The sequence below is a fragment of the Alosa sapidissima genome, chromosome 21 (genome assembly GCF_018492685.1).
Source record: "Alosa sapidissima isolate fAloSap1 chromosome 21, fAloSap1.pri, whole genome shotgun sequence".
Taxonomy (NCBI): domain Eukaryota; kingdom Metazoa; phylum Chordata; class Actinopteri; order Clupeiformes; family Clupeidae; genus Alosa; species Alosa sapidissima.
Genome location: NC_055977.1, coordinates 7,229,757 through 7,250,580, shown reverse-complemented (window position 1 = coordinate 7,250,580; position 20,824 = coordinate 7,229,757). Strand labels below are relative to the sequence as shown.

General features: G+C 43.9%; 1 protein-coding gene across 12 annotated transcripts in view; it reads left to right on the top strand.

Moving 5' to 3' along the window:
• The first annotated feature begins 758 nt into the window (after nucleotides 1-758).
• ubap2l (ubiquitin associated protein 2-like) overlaps nucleotides 759-20,824 on the top strand; it is a 39,493-nt gene continuing 19,427 nt past the window's right edge. For 5 of the 12 annotated variants that reach the window (XM_042075935.1, XM_042075941.1, XM_042075940.1 and 2 more), the window contains exons 1-15: nucleotides 800-969; nucleotides 3,133-3,270; nucleotides 4,061-4,138; nucleotides 8,220-8,330; nucleotides 10,388-10,562; nucleotides 12,804-12,914; nucleotides 13,322-13,367; nucleotides 15,107-15,151; nucleotides 15,890-15,996; nucleotides 16,952-16,987; nucleotides 17,095-17,147; nucleotides 17,301-17,386; nucleotides 17,687-17,870; nucleotides 20,073-20,274; nucleotides 20,758-20,824. The exon at nucleotides 20,758-20,824 is cut by the window's right edge and continues 235 nt beyond it. In XM_042075935.1, coding sequence (XP_041931869.1) covers nucleotides 3,175-3,270; nucleotides 4,061-4,138; nucleotides 8,220-8,330; nucleotides 10,388-10,562; nucleotides 12,804-12,914; nucleotides 13,322-13,367; nucleotides 15,107-15,151; nucleotides 15,890-15,996; nucleotides 16,952-16,987; nucleotides 17,095-17,147; nucleotides 17,301-17,386; nucleotides 17,687-17,870; nucleotides 20,073-20,274; nucleotides 20,758-20,824 — 1,397 coding nt within the window. In that variant the 5' untranslated portion in view covers nucleotides 800-969; nucleotides 3,133-3,174. The other 7 variants (XM_042075943.1, XM_042075944.1, XM_042075939.1 and 4 more) reach the window with 4 other exon arrangements.

Here is a 20,824-nt window from a genome sequence, read left to right as displayed (position 1 = left end):
ACTAGTCAGAATCCAATTGTAGATATCTCTAACTGGAATTACAGATATCTACAATTCAATTGCAGATATCCGTAATTCACATAGTGGATATCTGCAACTGAATTGTAGATATCCGTAATGATAAATATATAGAAATGAATGGCAAATGTGGCGTCATTTGTCCTAGGAAGAATGTCTTTGTGGATATCTGAAATTACAATTATGGATAGGAAGAATTCAATTGCAGATATCTAAAATGTTCGTTTTGACTAGACAAAACTAAATTACAGATATCTGCAATACATATCCAGTCTAGCGGGTAAATGTTAAAATGGCTTGCCATAAAATCAAGCATATTGTAGGTAAGCGTAGGCTAGGCCTAAAGCAAAAGTAGCTACTGCCATCTTGTGGTCAACTTGAGACTATTAAATTGTGATAGCAAAACCCACACACAAAACATGATAAATATTGATTATAGACGGTATAAAGATGTGAATAAAATTAGAATAGCCTATTTTCGATAGGGGATTATGACATGGCTTGGCTTCTAGGCTAATGAGTGCAGGCCTATAATTCAATTGCATCATCTATAGTAGACTAATCTACATATCTATATTACTTGAAACTAGTGGGAGATTATAGTACAGTAGCTAATGCAGATAGTATCCTCTACTGTGTGAATGCGCCCACCTGTCAATCGATCTGATCGTTTTGGTAGGTATCACGTGGTCAGGGTCCGCTTCCTGAAGGCTGCAGTGCGTTCTGTTAACCACGTGACACGACGCTTTAGGTTGTCAGTGTGGAACAGAAACAGGTAAATTCCGAGTCTCGCTTATTGTCTGCGCGAGTCGGTTCGGCCTTATCATCGGCTAGGTGTATCAAGTTGAGATTAGAGGATTTTGATTTTGTTCATATCTGACTAGGAGGTCAATCTTTAGACCGCTTGGTCAGTTGTAAAGGCATTAGAAATTTCATCCAGCCGGGTTTCTGGTCAGTATACTGCTTGTTATTTATTTTCATTATTTAGGGCCTAAGGCCTCAATGAAGCCTCGGAATCAAGTTTGTCAGTGTACGGAGTGTTACGTTCACATGGATGGGTACATTCTGATCTTGGACGCAGAATGTTGACTAAAAAACATTGTCACGGGTTGTTGGCTAACGTTATTTTATCACGCCAATGGCTATTGTATTACAGTAGCTTTGTTTTAGGTCGTGGCATTTTTTGATTAGTGTAGTGGTCAACTTCAAAGGGACTAGCGTGGGAGTGATGGCTAAGTAGCCAGCTAGCTTACGTTGGTGATCTGAGTATGCCAAGCTATCTCGGCCATGAGGCTGATGCGACGACGAACGACTCTCAATGGTAGCTGGCTAACATAGCATACTAGCGAGCAAGGTAGCACAGGGATCTCAAAATTTAGCAATCACATAATAGTGACAACATTACTGTAAGTAAGTTATATTGCATTATGCGACCCCTTGGCCCACACATCTCGATCGTCTCTTTAATCTCAATCTGGAATTGAAGTTATAAACCCTTGACGTTAAATTACCTGTCGTGTTAAGATAGCTGGCTGGGCAACTACACGGCTGATGTTAAGGTGACGGGCTTTATTGCTAACTTTGTTAGAGTTAGCTAGCAGTAACGTTATCATAGTTAACGTTAGTTTAACTGGAAAATGTCTTCAATTGGCAGCAGCTCTGCTGCATCAAGACGAGCGTTCAAATGACTGTCGTTATATCACATTGTTTAGCTGTAGCAGCTAAAGGTAGTCTAACATTAGCTAACGTTAACGTATTAACGAGAGCCCAAACTAACCCTGTGAAATAAAATGTAATGGCTGCGCAAGCTAACGTTAGTCGAGTACTGAACCTTCTTGATGTAAATTCAGCTAACATCCTGTTAGATGTAACATTAACGTGGTAGCCTAGTTAAGTATCAACAAATGCTGAGTGTAGCGAAAGGGCCTCGGATAACCTGATAATGTTGTTAGCCATTTAGTTTGGTGACATTAATTCTTAAGGTCGGTGTTACATAAATGCTGTGTGTGTCTATATATATATATATATATATATATATATATATATATATATATATATATATATATATATGCTAGGTTCATATATGGATGTCTGTGATATCAGTCTATCGTTATATGTTCATGCACACTTTATCGTTAAAGCTCTAACGTTATATGGCTATTAGGTAGTTAGTGAAATCTAATTAGGTTGCTACAGTTATTTGGGCCGTGGTGTTTAAAGTTCACAAGGCCAGGTAGGCCCACGGGGAACATTTGATTTTGTTGCTTGCCATTCGCCACTGACACGTTAATCCATATTAACCAGTTTTGTGTTGTGTGTTGTAGCTAGGTAGCACTCCGTTATCACAGCGTCCATCTTTCCAAGTTGTTCCCGCGGTTAACCCGCGTGTTGCTGAACCGCGGTAGCAAATGGGGGCTTTTACACTTGACCAGGGGCGTAAAAACGAGGGCGACTCCATGGCTGCGTCGAATTTCCTCCTCTCGAATACAACTAGCTATGTGCTTTGCACGGTCTTGTCAAGCTATTTCCCAGACAAGACATACCGTATGAGTGAATGCCATTGGATAACACGACGCCACGCATCTCTTCATCTGGTTTTGTTGACGTGAGGAGGAAATATCAGATCGGATGGTCTCGCTCTTCCGCGCTGCTAGCACATGCTCGCTAACAACAAGCAGTGGGCGGAAGTGAGGCTTAACCTGGTTTAACTTCGGCATCGGTTTTCTTATATTCGTTGGTGTTTAAAGTCGACGTCTCTGTGCATGGTACTAATAATTTTCCCCATCGACCTCGTAAAAATAGCAACCATTGCCAGCTTTTATCAAGTGATGTACAGTTGGGAGCAGGTCGGCCATGTGATTCTTGGTTGGCTATTTATGCAAGATGGCATCGCCATGGTCATTGTAAATGGTGGCCAATGACTGATATCTTTACGCTGAATGCACATTTCTACAAGCGCGTTACACATTATGTGTAGAAAATGCATAGCTTCCATATTAATGGTGCATACTATTGTTAGAACCATTTTGGCATGCAACAAAATCCCGACTATTGCCCGGATTACTCCTAATCTTTGTTTGTTTATTTATTTATTTATTTATTTATTCTCTGCAGGTGTTATTCCTTTGTAAATACTGTTATTTGTATATACTGTAAATGATGACTTCGGTGGGTGGAAGCCGAGCCCGGAGCAACTGGGAGCAGACACAAGGACAGACACAGAACCAATCACAGCACAAGCAGAGGCCTCAGGTACCGCCCTTCTGACACCATGCCATTCATAATAGGAAAATCTCTCGCTTTTTCAGTGTGTTTTTTTCTGACTCCTTTTGCAATCTGAGAAGGAGGTAGTGAAATGATTAGGAATGAGATGTGTCTGTGAGCTTTGTTAAGTGTTCTTAATGGGTGGGTGTGTGCGAGTGAGGAAGTGTGAGTATTGAGTGCAGATTATTGTTGACGTCAAGTGCAGAGCTCTGCAGGCAAGATGTTTATAGTTAGTGTCCCAAGTTGATCTCCTGTTCAGTATTTCAAAGGAAAGTGTCTTCTGACATGCTTTTTCAGGTCCTCCAAAAGGTCTCAGGGGGCAAATGTAAGCATGGACACACTTTGTACATGCTGAGATAAAGCTGGTGACATCCTTTTTGCATGGCTGCAGCATGTCAGGGGTAAAGGAAATGCAACACACAGACCACTGTAGTTGTTTTAGTCATTTGCGACGCTGTGTCCTTTGACCGACAATGTAGGCTACTTCAGAAACGAGCTGCAGTTACTAAGGACAGATATTTTTAGGAAAGGCAAAATGGCCAAAATCATTGCTGTTGTTGGTATGAATGCAGTGCAGACCTCCAGGTTGCCACCCAGTGCAGTTAAGTTTCTTTCTTTCTCCCTCTTTCTCTGTGCCCAGAACCTTCATCTTTGTTCTCCTGTGTGCTCTGTCGCAATTCAGGTGTCTGCTCACTGTCAATTTCACGTACCTGGGCCCTTCGCGGTTCTTTGATGTTCTCGTCTGTAGTTCTGAGCGGTGCTTGTTTTGTCTCTGTAGGCCACTGCTGAGCAGATCCGACTCGCGCAGATGATCTCGCACCACAATGATGCTGATTTTGAGGAAAAGGTCAAACAGGTAAGATGGAGACACTTAGGCTCTTTTGCTTTTGTCTTAAAAGCCCAGAGTCAGTAAGCTATGAATTCCCTCAGCAATTTAGTAATGGGCTTTCACAATGGGGATTTCGATTTGTACATAAAATGGGGTCTGTGGGTTATTTCAGATGGCAACTCCACATGTTTCTATCTGAAAAGCCTTTTTGTTCCTTAAGAGTAAGATTTTTTCAAGAATGCAGTCAATCCTGGAATAGCTGTGTCACAGAATTGAACTGTCATCTTCAAGATAGACAACCAGGCTTGACCTACAAAGAAAGTAAAGTGAAGTGAGTTGATCTAGCAGGCGCTTTTTATCCTAAGCGATAGAGCTAGCAGCATCTGGTTCAGGAATCGACGCCAGGTTAACCGTTTTTTAGGCGGCGATGCTATTGCTGTGCCACTACACCACAAAGTTCTACTTCACAGCTCTACTATGATCGTTCTGCTGCCTTTTAGAGTAGTGTACTTAGTGAGGGTGGGAAAGATTTATATCCTTTTTTTTTTAACTATTAACAAAGCATCATTTTTAAACTGATTTCCTCCAACGTGTGGAACTTTTGATTTATAAGTAAGTCTATATACTCTTTTGATCTCGTGAGGGGAAATTTGGTCTCTGCATTTATCCCAATCCGTGAATTAGTGAAACACACTCAGCACACAGTGAACACACAGTGAGGTGAAGCACACACTAAACCCGGCGCAGTGAGCTGCCTGCATCAACAGTGGCACTAGTGGAGCAGTGAGGGGTTAGGTGCCTTGCTCAAGGGCACTCGGGGTTCGAAGTCCGAAGCGCTAACCAGTAGGGCACAGCTGCCCTTTTGATGTGCCATCTGAGTAGTTCTGTCCTGCTCTCGTAGGCACAGTGAAGTAGGTTGCAAATCTGCCCATGTATCACATGCGTATCCCGTTTGTTTTTATCACATTTAACTACTCTATCTGTGCTGCTTATAACTGCATACCAGACCTACAGGTCTCCGGCTACTCCTGCAATCCCTCCAGCGATTAAAAGTGAACGGTTTGATCAGAGACGGTTGATAAAGCGAGACGATTCATAAGAGGGTAAATTCTGGCACGTTGTGACGTGGGGTTCGAAACTGTCACGCCTATTTAGGAGTCTAGCAGGAGGTCCAGTGTCTATGTATCCCTATGGGAGAAATTAACACAGGTTTGTTTGCAACAATATATAAGTTTAACCAAAGTTCTTAGCTGCTAGCTAGCTAGCAAACATTCCCATTCACTTTCCGTTTACTGTGTAATGTTAGCTAGCTAGCTCGGTTAACGGGGCAAAATGAAATTATTCATTCTGTGTCCGAAAGAGTGTTTCATTGGCATCACACACAAACAATGACTGTAAAATAGTATACAAAATTATATGTATATGTTATTATTGCTTATTCAGAGAAAAGTTTATGTTTTGACACGCCTATTTAGGAGTCCGGAACTAGTGGCATTTCGTTCCATTGGTGAATCGTCTTATGATTCATCTTAGTCAACTATAGAATCTTTGGTTTGATAGCACACTCATTTTCCAATATGGAATAGTGTCTATGAGTGGTTATTTTGCAAGGTGGAGGGATGGGTGTGAGGATGGGCTGAAGTGAACAGAGAATGCATCAGGGGTGCGTTTCCCAAAACCATAGTTGCTAACCTGTTAACAACTTAGTTGGTTGGCAATGGGAAATTGCATTGCAACCAACAAAGTTGCAAACTTTGTTATGCAAGTGGCTGCAGCGTCCGTACCACATTTGGGTCCAAGTGCCCACAGGGACCAGGAGTCAAATACGACCCATGGTCATTCTCTCTATGACTCAACTTCTTGTCGCTCCTCACTGTCCTGTCTGAGTAAAGAACCCAAATGTGGTACGGCCGCTGCATCCACTTGCATCATTTCCCCTGGGATGTCATTAAAGCACATCATTCCATGTGTTTGTCTGGGTATAGGTATGCATTTGGCAATTGGTTATGGAAACATCAAACTTAATTATTCAAAGGTTAGTGCTTGAGCGTCACCCTAAACTAGAAGAAGAAATATGCCTTTAACAGTAGGTACGCAATGCAATGAGTAAGACACTGTACTAAGAAAAACGGTTAAATGGAAACTGGTGACAGTGACTTAGACAACAGTGTCTCCTTTGTAACAGACACATTTAGAATTAGGGCTGGGATAAACGATTATTTTTTTTACGATTAATCTAGCGATTTATTTTTCCGATGCATCGGTTAATCTAACGATTCATTTGGATTATCGATTATCTCCCCATTAATTCACTAATAGCAACTTATACATGTTTATTTACATATCTAAATGAAAAAAACATGAATTCTTTAACATTGCAATATATGTTTATTGCTATTAAGATTCCAAAATAAAAGACTATACAAGTGCAAAGTAATGCATTCTTAGTCAGAGGTAGCATTCAATAAATTTCAGTAGTGTATGTATGTCTAATTGAGTGCCTGTCATTTTAAGACGTTCGTGTGGGATTCCTTGCAATTAACACAGTTAAAAGGCTGCTGATGTGTGGATGCAATTCATAACGTCGTTAGTTCAAATAACGGTTCGTACTTCTCCTTTGGACAAGCACTTTTAAGTCTTGGGAAACACTTTTCCATTTACATCGTGATTTTGCAAACATTCAGAGTCAATAAAATGAGCCCTGCATAACGAATACAAGCAGCTGCAAGTAAGCATGCTAAACTTGACACCCAAACAGTATTCTAACGTTAGCATTGAGATACTGCTTGATTGCATACTGTAACTTAACTTAGTTTAGTCTCCTCAATGTACTATGTTGTGATAAGACCTTAGCAGAGTTTACTTTAACTTTAATGCAGCCGTTTTGAACAAATTTGCGCAGCATGGTCACGATGCTAAGCGGATTTAATAGCAATTTAGCCCACTGTGTTCTATACAGTGCTTCTATGTGGCAACAACAATCCTTCAACAATTGTGAATATTTTGTTAAATGCACATGCAGAGGAGGAGCAGCGGGCTCGTTACGAGAGAGAGCGGGCGGGGCAAGGAAAGGCTGTGCGAGTAAAAAGTGTAGCTCAATGAATTTTTTTTCTTATCTTTAATTTAAATAGTAGGCCTACAACATAGAACATCAATGTGTCGTGGCCGGTTTTGATTTCGTGGGGCCCAGCCACAGATTAGTCAACGTATGGAAAACACTGAAGGTGTAAAATTAAAAATATTTAGCAGCACACGTTATGCTTGACGAATCGACGCTCATATTTTGCGTCGACGTCATCAATTACGTCGACGCGTTGTCCCAGCCCTATTTAGAATGTATTGTCATTTTGTTACCCAAGCGAAAGACCAGTGATTTTATTTATTTTATTTTTTTTTTAGCAAAGACAGTTTTTGTTTGGACATCCGCATTCACATCCGCTCAGCAGCCGAAGATCAGTGCTGTGTAGCTTTTGTGTTACGCAACTGCACAGAGACGCCAGTTTAATGGCCCAGACGGTTTGCTGCGGCGAGCACTGGAGAATAGAAAGAGCACCGGGCCAATTATCAGTTTAATTGAGCGGCTGGAGTTTTAAATGTCTCCGTTGGGCCGTGGAGCTGTCGGTCGCTCCCTGGTATTCTCTTCCTGCCTTGACTGTTCTTTGGTCTTTCTGGGCAGACTGAAAGAGATGGCTGGGCTGGTTTGGAGCGGAGATGATGATGATGATGGATGGATGGATGAGCTAGCACGCTTAATGATGGAGTTCAAGATTAATATGGACCATCTTGGCAAAGTAATGGGCGGAGGTGTTTTTTTAGGTTCAGCCAGTGGATGTTTGACTGATTTAATGAACCCCAGTAGAACGAGAGGCACCCGCGCCCTGGGTCTTCCCAAATGACTTCGGCTGGATTAGGAGATAATGTGAAGATTTTCAAGCTATAGATCAAGCGGGGTGCTATAAAACGCCTTGAGACATATTTAATGTTATGGCTCTAGATATGAATAAAAATGTAATTGAATTTATCTTGAAGATGGAATAGTGGCCATTAGCTCACCATTGGCTTACGACAGTGGCTGATTTGGGGTGTCTGTCTGTCTGTGCCCCTTCAGCTGATTGACATCACAGGCAAGGACCAGGATGAATCCATGATTGCGCTGCACGACTGCAATGGAGATGTCAACAGAGCGATCAACGTACTGCTTGAAGGAAACCCGGACACGGTAAGAGTACGCTAAGGCCACAAGGAAAGTTTAAGGTTTTATTGTCTGCAGAATGACTTGTCACTGAACTTTTTTTTTTTTTGTGCCTTTGCCTGTCTCAACGACACGCCTTTGTTATTTTTAACATTTTCCAGTGACCGTCACTGAGCGCAAAAAATTATTGTCTTTTGACTCATAGTTTGAACTTTGATCCTGTTGCCAGATAAAAACAAACTACTTAAAGTAGTCATGACAACTGATGGCGTCATAATATATCAGATACGCCATGATTAGTGGGATCAACTCTAAACCTGTTAAGAATATAAACTCAAAAACAGTCGCTCAAATGTCTGTGTATAGACAGAGAGAACCTACATATAATGAAGCAAAATATTCTTAAAAATAGTCTTTTAAAAAGTCGTCTTTTTCCTTGACATTTGAAACGTCATACTCAAATGTTACTGTTCAAAGTTAGTGGAAAATTGGACTTGTTGCCCAACAGTTTGCAATCTATTTTGTCACCATTGTACTCATCACCACAACTTTCTACAAACACTGTGGCTCGTGGCAAGTTGATTTGAAATTATAAAGATTCTTTGTTGGTAAATCTTTTACCTTATCTTGAAGCTCCAAAAAAAATTCTGAGGGCACCTCTGTAACGCTTGTAACATCCCGACACTCCCAACATGCACCTACATACACACACACACACACACACACACACACACACTAGCCCCTGTATTGCTCCTCACTCATACAAACCCACATGCGCGCGCACACACACACACACACACACACACTAGCACCTGTATTGCTCCTCACTCATACAAACCCACATGCACATAAACGCACACACACACACACACACACTAGCCCCTGTATTGCTCCTCACTCATACAAACCCACATGCGCGCACACACACACTAGCCCCTGTATTGCTCCTCACTCATACAAACCCACATGCGCGCACACACACACTAGCCCCTGTATTGCTCCTCACTCATACAAACCCACATGCGCGCGCACACACACACACACACACACACACTAGCCCCTGTATTGCTCCTCACTCATACAAACCCACATGCGCACACACACACACACACACTAGCACCTGTATTGCTCCTCACTCATACAAACCCACATGCACATAAACGCACACACACACACACACACACACACTAGCCCCTGTATTGCTCCTCACTCATACAAACCCACATGCGCACACACACACACACACACTAGCACCTGTATTGCTCCTCACTCATACAAACCCACATGCACATAAACGCACACACACACACACACACACACACACTAGCCCCTGTATTGCTCCTCACTCATACAAACCCACATGCGCGCACACACACACTAGCCCCTGTATTGCTCCTCACTCATACAAACCCACATGCGCGCACACACACACACACTAGCCCCTGTATTGCTCCTCACTCATACAAATGCACATAAACACACACACACACGCATACTCCCCCTATATTCCTCCATTTCTTCCACCACTTCCTTCTTCAACTACACTTTGCCTGCTACTGTAAACCTTTGCACTCCCAACCTCTAATGTTGATTATAGAGGATGAAAGGAATAGTAATGATTGATGTTATGGTTATGGATACGCTTTTGTCCAAAGCGACATACACATACAAAACAATATAATACTTAAATTTAACAGGGAACAGATTAAAATGTTGGTCAAAGTATAATAAGGAGAATAGCAATAATAAACAACAAGGTCAATTCAATCAATAGCCTAATGAAATAAACAATGAAAAATGAGGGGGAAAAAGCAATAATATACAATAATGTCCATTCAATCAATAATATAAAGGCAATAACACGGTAAGAGTACATTAAGGATAATATCAATAATAAACAACAATGTCAAATTAATCAACAGCCTAATGGAAATAAAACAATATTACACAAACCATAACACATAAGAAGCGCTTGATGTATTATTAATTGCTAGGTACGGTCTCCTCTGCATCATAACTTGTAATAAACACTGGAAATAATCATTGGAGTAAGTGTAAATGTTTTCCATATGGCGTGTCTTCAGGACTCTTGGGAGATGGTGGGCAAGAAGAAGAGTGTGTCGGGCCAGAAAGAGAGCAGCCAGACGGAGGCTGGAGACGAAGGGAAAGAGAACCGCGACCGGGGAGGAGAGCGGGACGTGGCCCGCCGTCGCGGAGGAGCCCCACGCAGGGGCAGAGGGGCCAGCCGTGGACGAGAGTGTGAGTGACTGTGTGAGTGTGTGTGTGAGTGTGTGTGTGAGTGAGTGACTGTGTGAGTGTGTGTGTGAGTGAGTGACTGTGTGTGTGTGTGAGTGAGTGACTGTGTGTGTGTGTGAGTGAGTGACTGTGTGTGTGTGTGAGTGAGTGACTGTGTGTGTGTGTGAGTGAGTGACTGTGTGTGTGTGTGAGTGAGTGACTGTGTGTGTGTGTGAGTGAGTGACTGTGTGTGTGTGTGAGTGAGTGACTGTGTGTGTGTGTGAGTGACTCTGTGTGTGTGTGAGTGAGTGACTCTGTGTGGGGCGGGCCTAGTGTGTGTGTGTGTGTTCCTGTGCCAACAGCTTTATTCATTTGACTAATAACTGCCCATTACGTACTATTTTCATGCCTACACACAAGGCTCTTGGGTCCTCAGTATAAATGTGAACTAAAAGTCCAAACTTGAGACAGCTGATTTTCAACCATTAACTCACCCTGACTTGGTGACTACACACTCAGCAAATCAACACAGATTTCACAATCACAAACACTTTCACTATCTCACTCTGAAAAATTCCTGCTTTTCTTTGGTAGTTTGAGTCATCCCACCTTTGTTTTGCTTAGGTGGTTTGTCACGGACAATTGTGAGTAAATATCGAGTGTCAGACGTTGCCTGCGCAGCTGTCTGGTGCTAATCCTGTCCCATTTAGTCTGCGGCTACCTTTGCTAGCATCTCTGCTCCACTCTCTAAACCATTGCCTGTTGCACCTGTAGTCTGAGGCAATCAGGACTCATGGCCTCATGCCCAGAAAGCATCTGAGCAGAATTACAGGAAGTAATGGAGTCACTCTGCGTTTCCCAGGCACGGAGCCACTCCACCTGTCGGCTTTAAACGCTCCCAGAGAAAAGAAACGCAGATATCGGCGGCGTGAAGGTCCGGTTACAGGAAGCCATTAATTGCTTCACTTACACTTAAACACTGCAAGATTGGACACGTCTGCAATCGCTAAATGGAAGCAAAACGGCCTTACCAGAGATTAGCGAAGATCTGAAGTGTATAGCCTACTGCGAAGTGAGAATACTGGCTTATCCAGGTAGTTCAAGGAGTAACCACTGATCTCTGAAGGAACATTGCACATATCATGTATATCAACATTGACACTGATCACTGACACTGGCTGTCTCATGAGCAAAGAGAAATTGAGAGTCCAAGCTTATGATGGCTAATATTTAGGTTCTCTCTACTGGCTAAACACAGGTTCACTTCTCCACAACGAACGGCATAATAGCCATGAATTCCTTACTGTGGGCAAACACATCCATCACACCTCTATTACAACAACAACAACAACATAATGTTATTTATATAGTGCTTTTCCCAGATATACATGGTTGTGGTTACTTAGCAGATGCTTTTGTCCAAAGACTTACAGAATGTAAACATTACAATAGTTAAAAATGTATTTTTTTCTTATAATGGTTTAGCATTGTTAACCAAGACTTGCTGTTTGCCCTTGATCTGAGGGGTACCCTCAACCTCGCTAAAGGCTAAACCTGGCTTATTTTGATGACTCTCGCTAATTTTAGTGAGTTCCGTTCCATTAGTGTGGTTTATGTGAATCCCAGCTTGGTAACTATGGGAATTTATGTCACAGAACTAGCCTGGTCCGTAGCAGGTTAACTTTTAGCTCAAGCTGTGTTGGAAAACTAGTCCCAAAAGACTGATCCGTGAACCTGTGTGTTCATGTTCTCATTACCTGTAGCCTACAACTTCAAAAATAGAATTTGAATTGTTTTCCCAACAGGAAATATATGTTCCCAAGAATTTATGAAAATTATACGACTTGAATGTCAAATCAACTATAGATTACAGGCCTATTAAATTACAAATTGGAGCTATTGCATTCCAGGTAACTATATTTCACAAACACTATAAAATGTTAAGTTGATCCCAATTTATTGATGATCACCTACACCTAGACCGGTGGTTCTTAAACTTTTTGTCTGGCAACTCACTGTGTGCTGAGTGTGTTTCACTAATTCACGGATTGGGATAAATGCAGAGACCAAATTTTCCTCACGGTATCAAAAGAGTGTGTGTGTGTGTGTGTGTGTATATGTATATATATATATATATATATATATATATATATATGTATGTGTATATATATATATATATATATATATATATATATTACATACCATACATACACTGAATACCCCCCAGCTCATATGTATGCTTGTTTGTTTTTCCCGTCTCGTCAGTTCGTGGCCAGGAGAATGGCCTGGATGGGACCAAAACGGGCGGAATAGCTGGCCGCGGCACAGAGCGAGGCAGGCGAGGCCGCGGCAGAGGACGAGGTGGGTCGGCCCCTGGTGCGTCCCTTTGCTACTCGCCGCACACACACACACACACACACGCTAACGCTAGTCATACCTCATTTAAGTGCACTATCTTTTCAAAAGCCGCCTATGAGCTCTCTTGCCTCAGTGCTGAAATTCAGTAGTGTGGGGTGGTCACCCCATGTCGCAAGGCAAGTTTATTTATGTAGCGTATTTCATTCAAATGTGTTTAAAATAATCTAACTGCACAAATAAGGGACATGAGCTCATGGCCGATAACAGGCCATGTATAGTGTCTGTTTATTAATGTAATTTAGAGTCGCTTCAGACTATAAGAACTATAAGCATAAACATAAACATCTTTATCATGGCTGATAACATGGTGCGTATAGAGCCTGACCTGTGTGTGTGCGCCTGTGTTCTCTCTTTCTCTTGTCCAGGAGCCGGTGGGAGGCGAGGAGGTCGATTTTCGGCGCAGGGCATGGGGTAAGTATGTCCACTCTGCTTTCCTCCCTCCAGAGATCCTGGTTCACCCCCCCCCCCCCCCCTTCTAGAGTAGCTTCAAATCCCATGTGTGAATTAGACCTGTGTGCACACCAGAGGGCTGACTGCCCATCCCTGACCCTTGACCTTTGGCCTGACTTGACCTGCATGGGCATGTTGTAGAGATTGATGAGCTGGCTGGCGTTTTTGGCAAGAAGTCAGGAGCCACTGCTGCACCACTAAACTGTAATCGCAGTCGGGTCAACATCAATTTGTGCTCCCTTTGTCTCATGCATTGACCCAGACTTCAGGCTAAGGAGTGATCGTGTTGGAGTGAAACAGCTTTTATGTTTGTTTTTGCTTGAGCAATGACTGTTTTTATAAGGTGTGTGTGTTCTCCTGTCGTACGAGTTTGCAAATGTACATCCACGCTGTAAATAAAAAGAGAAATCAGCCCCCTTCCGCGGTTTGTCTCCCGTGAACAAATTCCACTCAGAAAATGGAATTGAATAAACGCTCCTCTTGAAAACAGCAATTGCAAGTACAAGCGTGTTGCCCCCCTGCTACGAAAATGTCAACTTTTTTCAATCTAGTAAACCTCGGCAGAATCGTACATAGTCTGGCAGATGGATGGGGTCAAGAGTGGCCGTGTGGTGTAATTGCAGTGTACCTGAATTCCAGAGCCACTAGCTGCCGCTTGCCTAACTCTGCTGGAGTGGTTTGTGATTTAATATATTTACTAAGGGAGAGTCCTGTACCAGTTCACTAATGAAGTGAGTTGCCAACATGGGAGGCCTCGTAGAGCGAGCTGATTTATGCGGCTGAACTTCTGCTGCGTTGGATTAATGCGCGGACAGGCACAGCGTTTGTCACGGAGGGTTCTGTCTTATTTACTGCTGAGGCAGCTCGTGTGAGTGATGGAAAAAGGAACGCGGAGAAATTAACTTTGCGGGAACGCATACTTGAACCTCAGATAACCCCAAGGGGTCTTAAGTTAAACATTTGCGACTAAAGACTGAAAAACTATAGCAATTATATTTGTGGATTTGCTGGTAAGATGCCATTTTTGTATCGTTTTTGATTAATTCTGAAGGATCATTCAGTTTATTCATTTAGTATAGTAGACAGGAGTTGGTAGACAGTATTTTAGGTATTACCATGGAGTATATTTATCATGTAGGCTAGGAGGATTTTACCATGCCAAAGGAGGATCAAAATCTGGTCTTTAAGTCTGTGTGTGTGTGTGTGTGTGTGTTTTTGAGTGTGCGCGTGTGTTGGAGAGAGGAATTATTCTTGGAGACAAATGTGTTTGTTTTTTTGTTTTCTTTGTTTGTGTTTTTGGTCTGTTAGCACCATACGATCAAACCCAGCATTGCAGTTGTACTCTCCTGTATCTCTCCTCTCCTCTCCTCTTCTCTCCTCTTCTCTCCTCTTTTCTCTCTTCTCTTCTGATGTGGTGTGATGCACATTGGCACTTTGTTTTTGGGAGTGTGATGTCAATAGGTTTAGAGCTGTGCATGTTTGACATTATTAGTCACTGTTATTTTTGATTGTTTGTTTGTTTTGTTTTTTTTTTTTTGTTTTTTTTTTCTACTGTAAAGTCACAATGACGCTTCTTCAGGCTACCTCTTCACTGCTGCTGTTTTGAGTTTGTTCTTGTTGTGTGTGTGTGTGTGTGTGTGTGTGTGTGTGTGTGTGTTGGGCTGTCTTTTAATCGCTCCTCCTGTTGTTTCCCTCTAAAGCCAGATTGATCAGGGCCCCAGCTATGATTTTTCAGGAGACGAGAGGTGAGTGGATCCCCATTGGTCTGTTTGGTGTGTCCGTCAAATTCACGTCACGAGGTGGGAACTTGGTGCTAGAACCTCCCCAATGGCAAAGGGTGGATGTGTGATTTAGAAAAAGGAAGAAAAAAAAACAACAACAAAAAACAAGTAATTCAACAAGGCGTTTGAGCAGGCTGGTGTACTGGAATTCCTCACTAGCAGTAGACATGTCACGGCCTTGACTGATTTAGGTCTGGTCTCTCTCTCCCCCCCATTCCTGACACCTTTACTCTGAAGTAGCACTTCATTTTCACTCCATCTGAGATGGCTGCTGGATGGGTGCATGTAGCACCGTGTCGCTGTGGGAAGATTGTTAGTGGGATGTCAGAAGGTTGCGCCATGTCGTTATGACTCGAGTTACCGGTAAAAGGGTGTTTCTCGTTCCTCTATAATTGGCCTGGAAATCGCACCTTGATGAGTCAGCCTAGTCAGGTATCTTAGCAGGAAGTTTTTAAAAGCCTAGCGTTTGGAAATAGTCTGATGTTGGCGAGCTCTTTTATTATCTTACTCTTCCTGTTGTGTGTCTCCCTGCTGGGAAACACAAGTCCAAATATAGCCAGACTCTGCCATTCTCATACACTGCTCTTCATGATTGACAGATTTCACTCTATTCTAATCCAATCATGTGCGGCCTATCCCATGTTTATGCTAACCGCTCGCTTCCTGTTTGCCACCCGCCCCCCCTGGCCCCCTTCCTTGCAGAACCTTTAACCCTGCGGACTACGCTGAGCCAACCAACACGGAGGACAGCTACGCGGGCGGGACCACCTGGTGCAACACCGGCAGCACGGAACAGGAGGACGGATCCAGTCAGTGTCTCATCTCACTCTCGCTCCTCTCTTCCTGTCATCTCTCTATCCCATCACTCGCTCCTCTCTTCCTGTCATCTCTCTATCCCATCACTTGCTCCTCTCTTCCTCTCCTCTCTGGCTTTTTACACCCCTCTTTCCTTCATCCTTTATTTTTGTGTGTGTGTGTGCGCATGTGTTTGGCTTTCACACACTCTAGCCCGGGCTACACTGGGTCCACAACTGAAGTGTTCCGTTCGAGGAACATAAAAATAGTTTTAGGAGACTGGTCTGGTCTAGTTTTTCCAAACATACGCGCCGCTGTCATGCTTGGTGTAGCCAGTTCCATTAATTACACTGGAAGCTAATTGTTGCAGCAGACGCTCCGTGAATGGAACGCTTCATTTATGTGCCTGAGGTAGTCTCTCTGTCTCTGTCTCTGTGTCTCTCTGTCTCTCTCTGTCTCTCTCTCTTCATTTTATATTTATTTCTGTATTTTAGTCCGGGTTCGGACCACTTCTATATCGGTCAGACACTGTATTTGTATCCTCCATGTACCTGAGGCCCTGTTGTTAGGCTGCTCCACTGCAGCGTGTCCTTGATAAATCCCCTTATGAGGCCAACCCTTGCCTTCCTCCAGCCCTTAGGCCTCACCCAAACCATATTGAGCAAGTAGTAGGGCTTGGTAGAGAGTTGGCAAACCTGATACGAATCTGCTATGCATCATAATACAGGGTTAGAGTTGAATAAATGGTGATGCATTGCAAAAGCTGTTTTTGTTTTGTTTTTTTAGGCCGCAGCTCCTTACATAGTCCCAGTAAAAAAGTTTACTTTTACCCACCCTTACTAAGTAGTGTTTGTCTGAGTGCTCCATGTTGGTGGTGAGTTGCCCTGTTTCTAGAGTGCTCCACTGCGGAGTGTGTCCTTGATGGCTGTGCTGTCCCCTGACAACTTCTCTTCCCTTCCTCCTCCACAGGACTGGAGATCACTGCCAAGTTTGACTCCGCTCCAGGTAAGCACTAATACATGTGCACCTGCATGAAGATGTGTATATACTGTGTGTGTGTGTGTGTGTGTGTGTGTGTGTGTATACTTAATGTATATGTGTTCTCTGGACAGGAGCATGGAGAACTGCTACAGAGGAATGGGGAACAGAGGACTGGAATGAAGACGTAAGAGAGAGAGAGAGAGAGAGAGACATACACATGAATGCATTTCTAGAGTGTTCAGTCCACGCTGCTTCATTTGGTTGATGTACTGCGACTCTTTGGGAGGTTGGTGCTGTGCTGCTGTAGTCTTATCTCCATACGTCTCTGTCCTTGTAGCTTTCAGAGACCAAGATATTCACTGCCTCCAGTGTGGCCTCCATGCCTCTCCCTCAAGAGAACGTAACCATCACTGCTGGACAGAGGTGTGTAATGTGCGCGCGCACACACACACACACACACACACACACCAGGGTTGTGCACAATTCGAATTGCCATTCTGCTTCCTGTTTGCTACCTCAATTGAAATGCAAGTGAAATTCAAGAATTGAATTGGAATTTAAGAGCCAGTTTCAGTTCAATTCTAGAATTTTGCACAAGCCTGCCACACACCATTCACACACACACACATTCACACACTCCATAGAATTGAGATGTATTACCCCATTGCATTATATCATAAACATGAAGAACGCTAACTGTATGTCCCTCTGGGCTTCCTGTAGGATTGACCTGGCTGTGCTTCTGGGTAAGACCCCACCCTCTTCCTCCTCCGCCGAGCCTGACCCCGCCTCCATGGAGCCTCAGCAGCCTCAATCACTCCCCCAGTCCCTGGTCTTCAGCAACTCCAAGCAGGCCACCCCCCTCTCCCAGCCCCCCGCCACCTCCTCCTACAACCAGCACAGCATGGTCAGTGGAGCTCCATGCATGCACACGCATCAGCAACACTTTTACATATGCACATTTACATATCTCACGGTACTTAAAGGTTGTATCAGCGATAGCGGGGATACGTCACTTCTGTTTATGTTCAAACAAAACAGAGCGCTAGCTCGCTACTCCCTCCCCCTCCCTCCCGTGCAATTAAAACTCTCCTAAACGTGCATCTCGTCGGGTTATTGGTTGAAACACGTAGCAATTGTTTTTGTGTACAGATCCCGGAGCCTAGGCCAAAGTCCTTTTAGGCAAGTCCCTCCTAGGCCTGTCGCGATATTCAATAAATCAATTAATCGCATGATAATGAAAATTAGCTCGATAATTTTTCTGGCCGCGATAAATGCCATTTACATGCTTGTTTGTTTTCCTCATCTCTCTCTCTCCCTCTCTCTCTCGGGTCTTTAGAGTAACGATGAGTGAACCCTCATGTCAGTCACTTGTCAGTCGCGTGGTGTGTGGGGAGGCGGGACTACTGGCGTAGCCTATCACAGAGTGCAGCTAAAGAGCCGCGTGAGAAGTATACCGGTAGGCACTAGGCAGAGAGATAGCTAGTTGCGAGTTCGAGTAGGCTACGCCTAATAAAGACAAAAAAGATGGAATTGGTTTCTAAGCCAAACGCGACAGCTGCAGTGTGGGAGCCATATCGGATTTAAACCGAATGCCCGTGGTGAACCACTGAACGTGTGCGAGTCGGTGTGTCGCATTTGTTGGAAAACAGTCGCAATTAAAAGCGGGAACACAACAAACATGCATATGCATCTAAAACACAATCATCCGCTGCAGTTTTCCCAGTTGGGGGGAAAAAAAACAACAAGTGGGCCATCATCCTCTTCCCGACAGAGCACAGTCACTGGGGCGTTTAGTCGACAAACGAAGTACAAACAGGACAGTGCGAAATGGATTACACTCACAGACAGTATAGTTCGCTTCATTGCTAAAGAGATGCTTAAAGAAAATGATCTCAGAACGACAATATCACTTATCGCAATAATTTCTGAGACAATTTATCGTCCAGCAAAATTTGTTACCGTGACCGGCCTAGTCCCTCCACTCAGCGGCCATATGGCAACGCTTTTTGGGCACTCGTCGGGCATCCATTTCGGCAGAAATGCGCGTGCGCAAGGCTTCACAACACCAATCTTGCTCCAGCGGCGAGATCACACCACATGATTGACTCAATGTATTCACATGTCGACGTTTTGCCGAGGAAGGTGGGATATGTGTAGTAACGGCCATATTGGCGTTACAAAGTAGCCCCATGCATTTCTGTGGAGGTTTTTTGAGTGCTGTGCCTCCTCATTAGAAAGTCTCTGCCTAGGCTGCCTACAGAGACGTGTTTTTTTGACGGCCTGCTTATGGGGCAGACAGCTAGCGGATCGTTAGGAAAGATTAGATGAATGTGATCATTTATGTTTGGGCCTTTTTTGGGCCTGAAATCGTTGATACAACCTTTAATACTGGCGTGTGGAAACATTTTCCATTGTGGTCTTGAGTTCTTTGTTATTAATCGTTTCTCAGCGTGCTCAGTGGTCTATGCACACATGTACACATTTACATATTTCACAGTAGATAATGCTAGCATGTGGAGAGGTATCCAGCTTTCTGCATTTTCCATTCTAGTCTGTTCTTTGATATTAATCATTTCACAGCGTGGCCAGTGCTGGCCAGAGCTCTGTGCACACACGTAAACACACAAACACATTTACATATCTCATGGTAGATAAAGCTAGCGTGTGGACGGGTACCCATGGAAACAAAAAGGGGCAGCTGTGGTCTACTGATTAGGGAAATGGACTCCTGGACAAAAGGCTGCCTGTTCGATCCCTGACCGGCAGGAAAAAAGTGGCCTTGAGCAAGGCACTTAACCCCAACTACTCCCCAGACACCTGGAGGAGTGGCTGCCCACTACTCTGTGTGTGTGTGCGTGAGTGCGTGCTCACTACCCCTAGTGTGTGTTTGTTGACTACCCCATGGATTGGTTAAATGCAGAAATTAAGTGTGTGTGTGGGTGTCATACTGGCCACTGAAACATGACTTAAAAAAAGAAAAAGTGGTATGCAGTCTGAAAGCATGATCTGTTCTAAGGTATTTCTGCAAAAACAAACACGGTTTATCAGTTTAGCATCATGCTCTGGAAAATAATCATGCTCCCACATCACATCACTCTCCCTGCAGGTGAGCATGCTGTCCAAAGGCTTCGGGGAGGTCGGCGAGCCCAAGGCTGGCAGTGGCGGCCCGACCAGCGGTTCCCAGTTCCTGGAGCAGTTCAAGACGGCCCAGGCGCTGGCCCAGCTGGCCGCCCAGCACTCGCAGCCAGCTCCCCCCAGCACAGGGCCCTCCTCCTGGGACACAGGCTCCAGCTCTTTGGGCCAGTATGGTAGGCTAACTGCTAAGCTAACCCACACCACACCCCACCCTTCTCACTCCGTTAAAACCTTAAAACCTCCTACGCACACACAGCGGTCAGTTTCTCTTGGATTCCTTTTGCTGAGAGGAGAGCAAGCCTCTGAGCGCTTTTTCTTTTTGTCTGTCGAGTCAAAGTAAAATGCCACAAATGCCAATGCCTTCTATCTGTTAATGTTTAATTGATTATTAGAAAGATCGCTCATTTCATAGTCACATGCGACTCTATATGAGACCGAGGAGTTTTTCCCCACCAATGTCATTGAAGAACTATCATTGTTAAATTGATGGGTCTCTCAGTGCTCCTTCTTAGTTATCCTGATTGTTGCTCAGCAAATCCGTTCAGCATGTCCTGTCCAGAACATAAGCATCCTCTGGCTATGTGTGTTGCATCTGTTGTTAATGGTCCCCTCCTCTGTGTGTGTGTGTGTGTGTGTGTGTGTGTGTGTGTGTGTAGATCTGAAGGCAGGCCCCGAAGTGTCGGTGCACAGCCCCTTCACCAAGCGCCAGCCCTACCCTTCCTC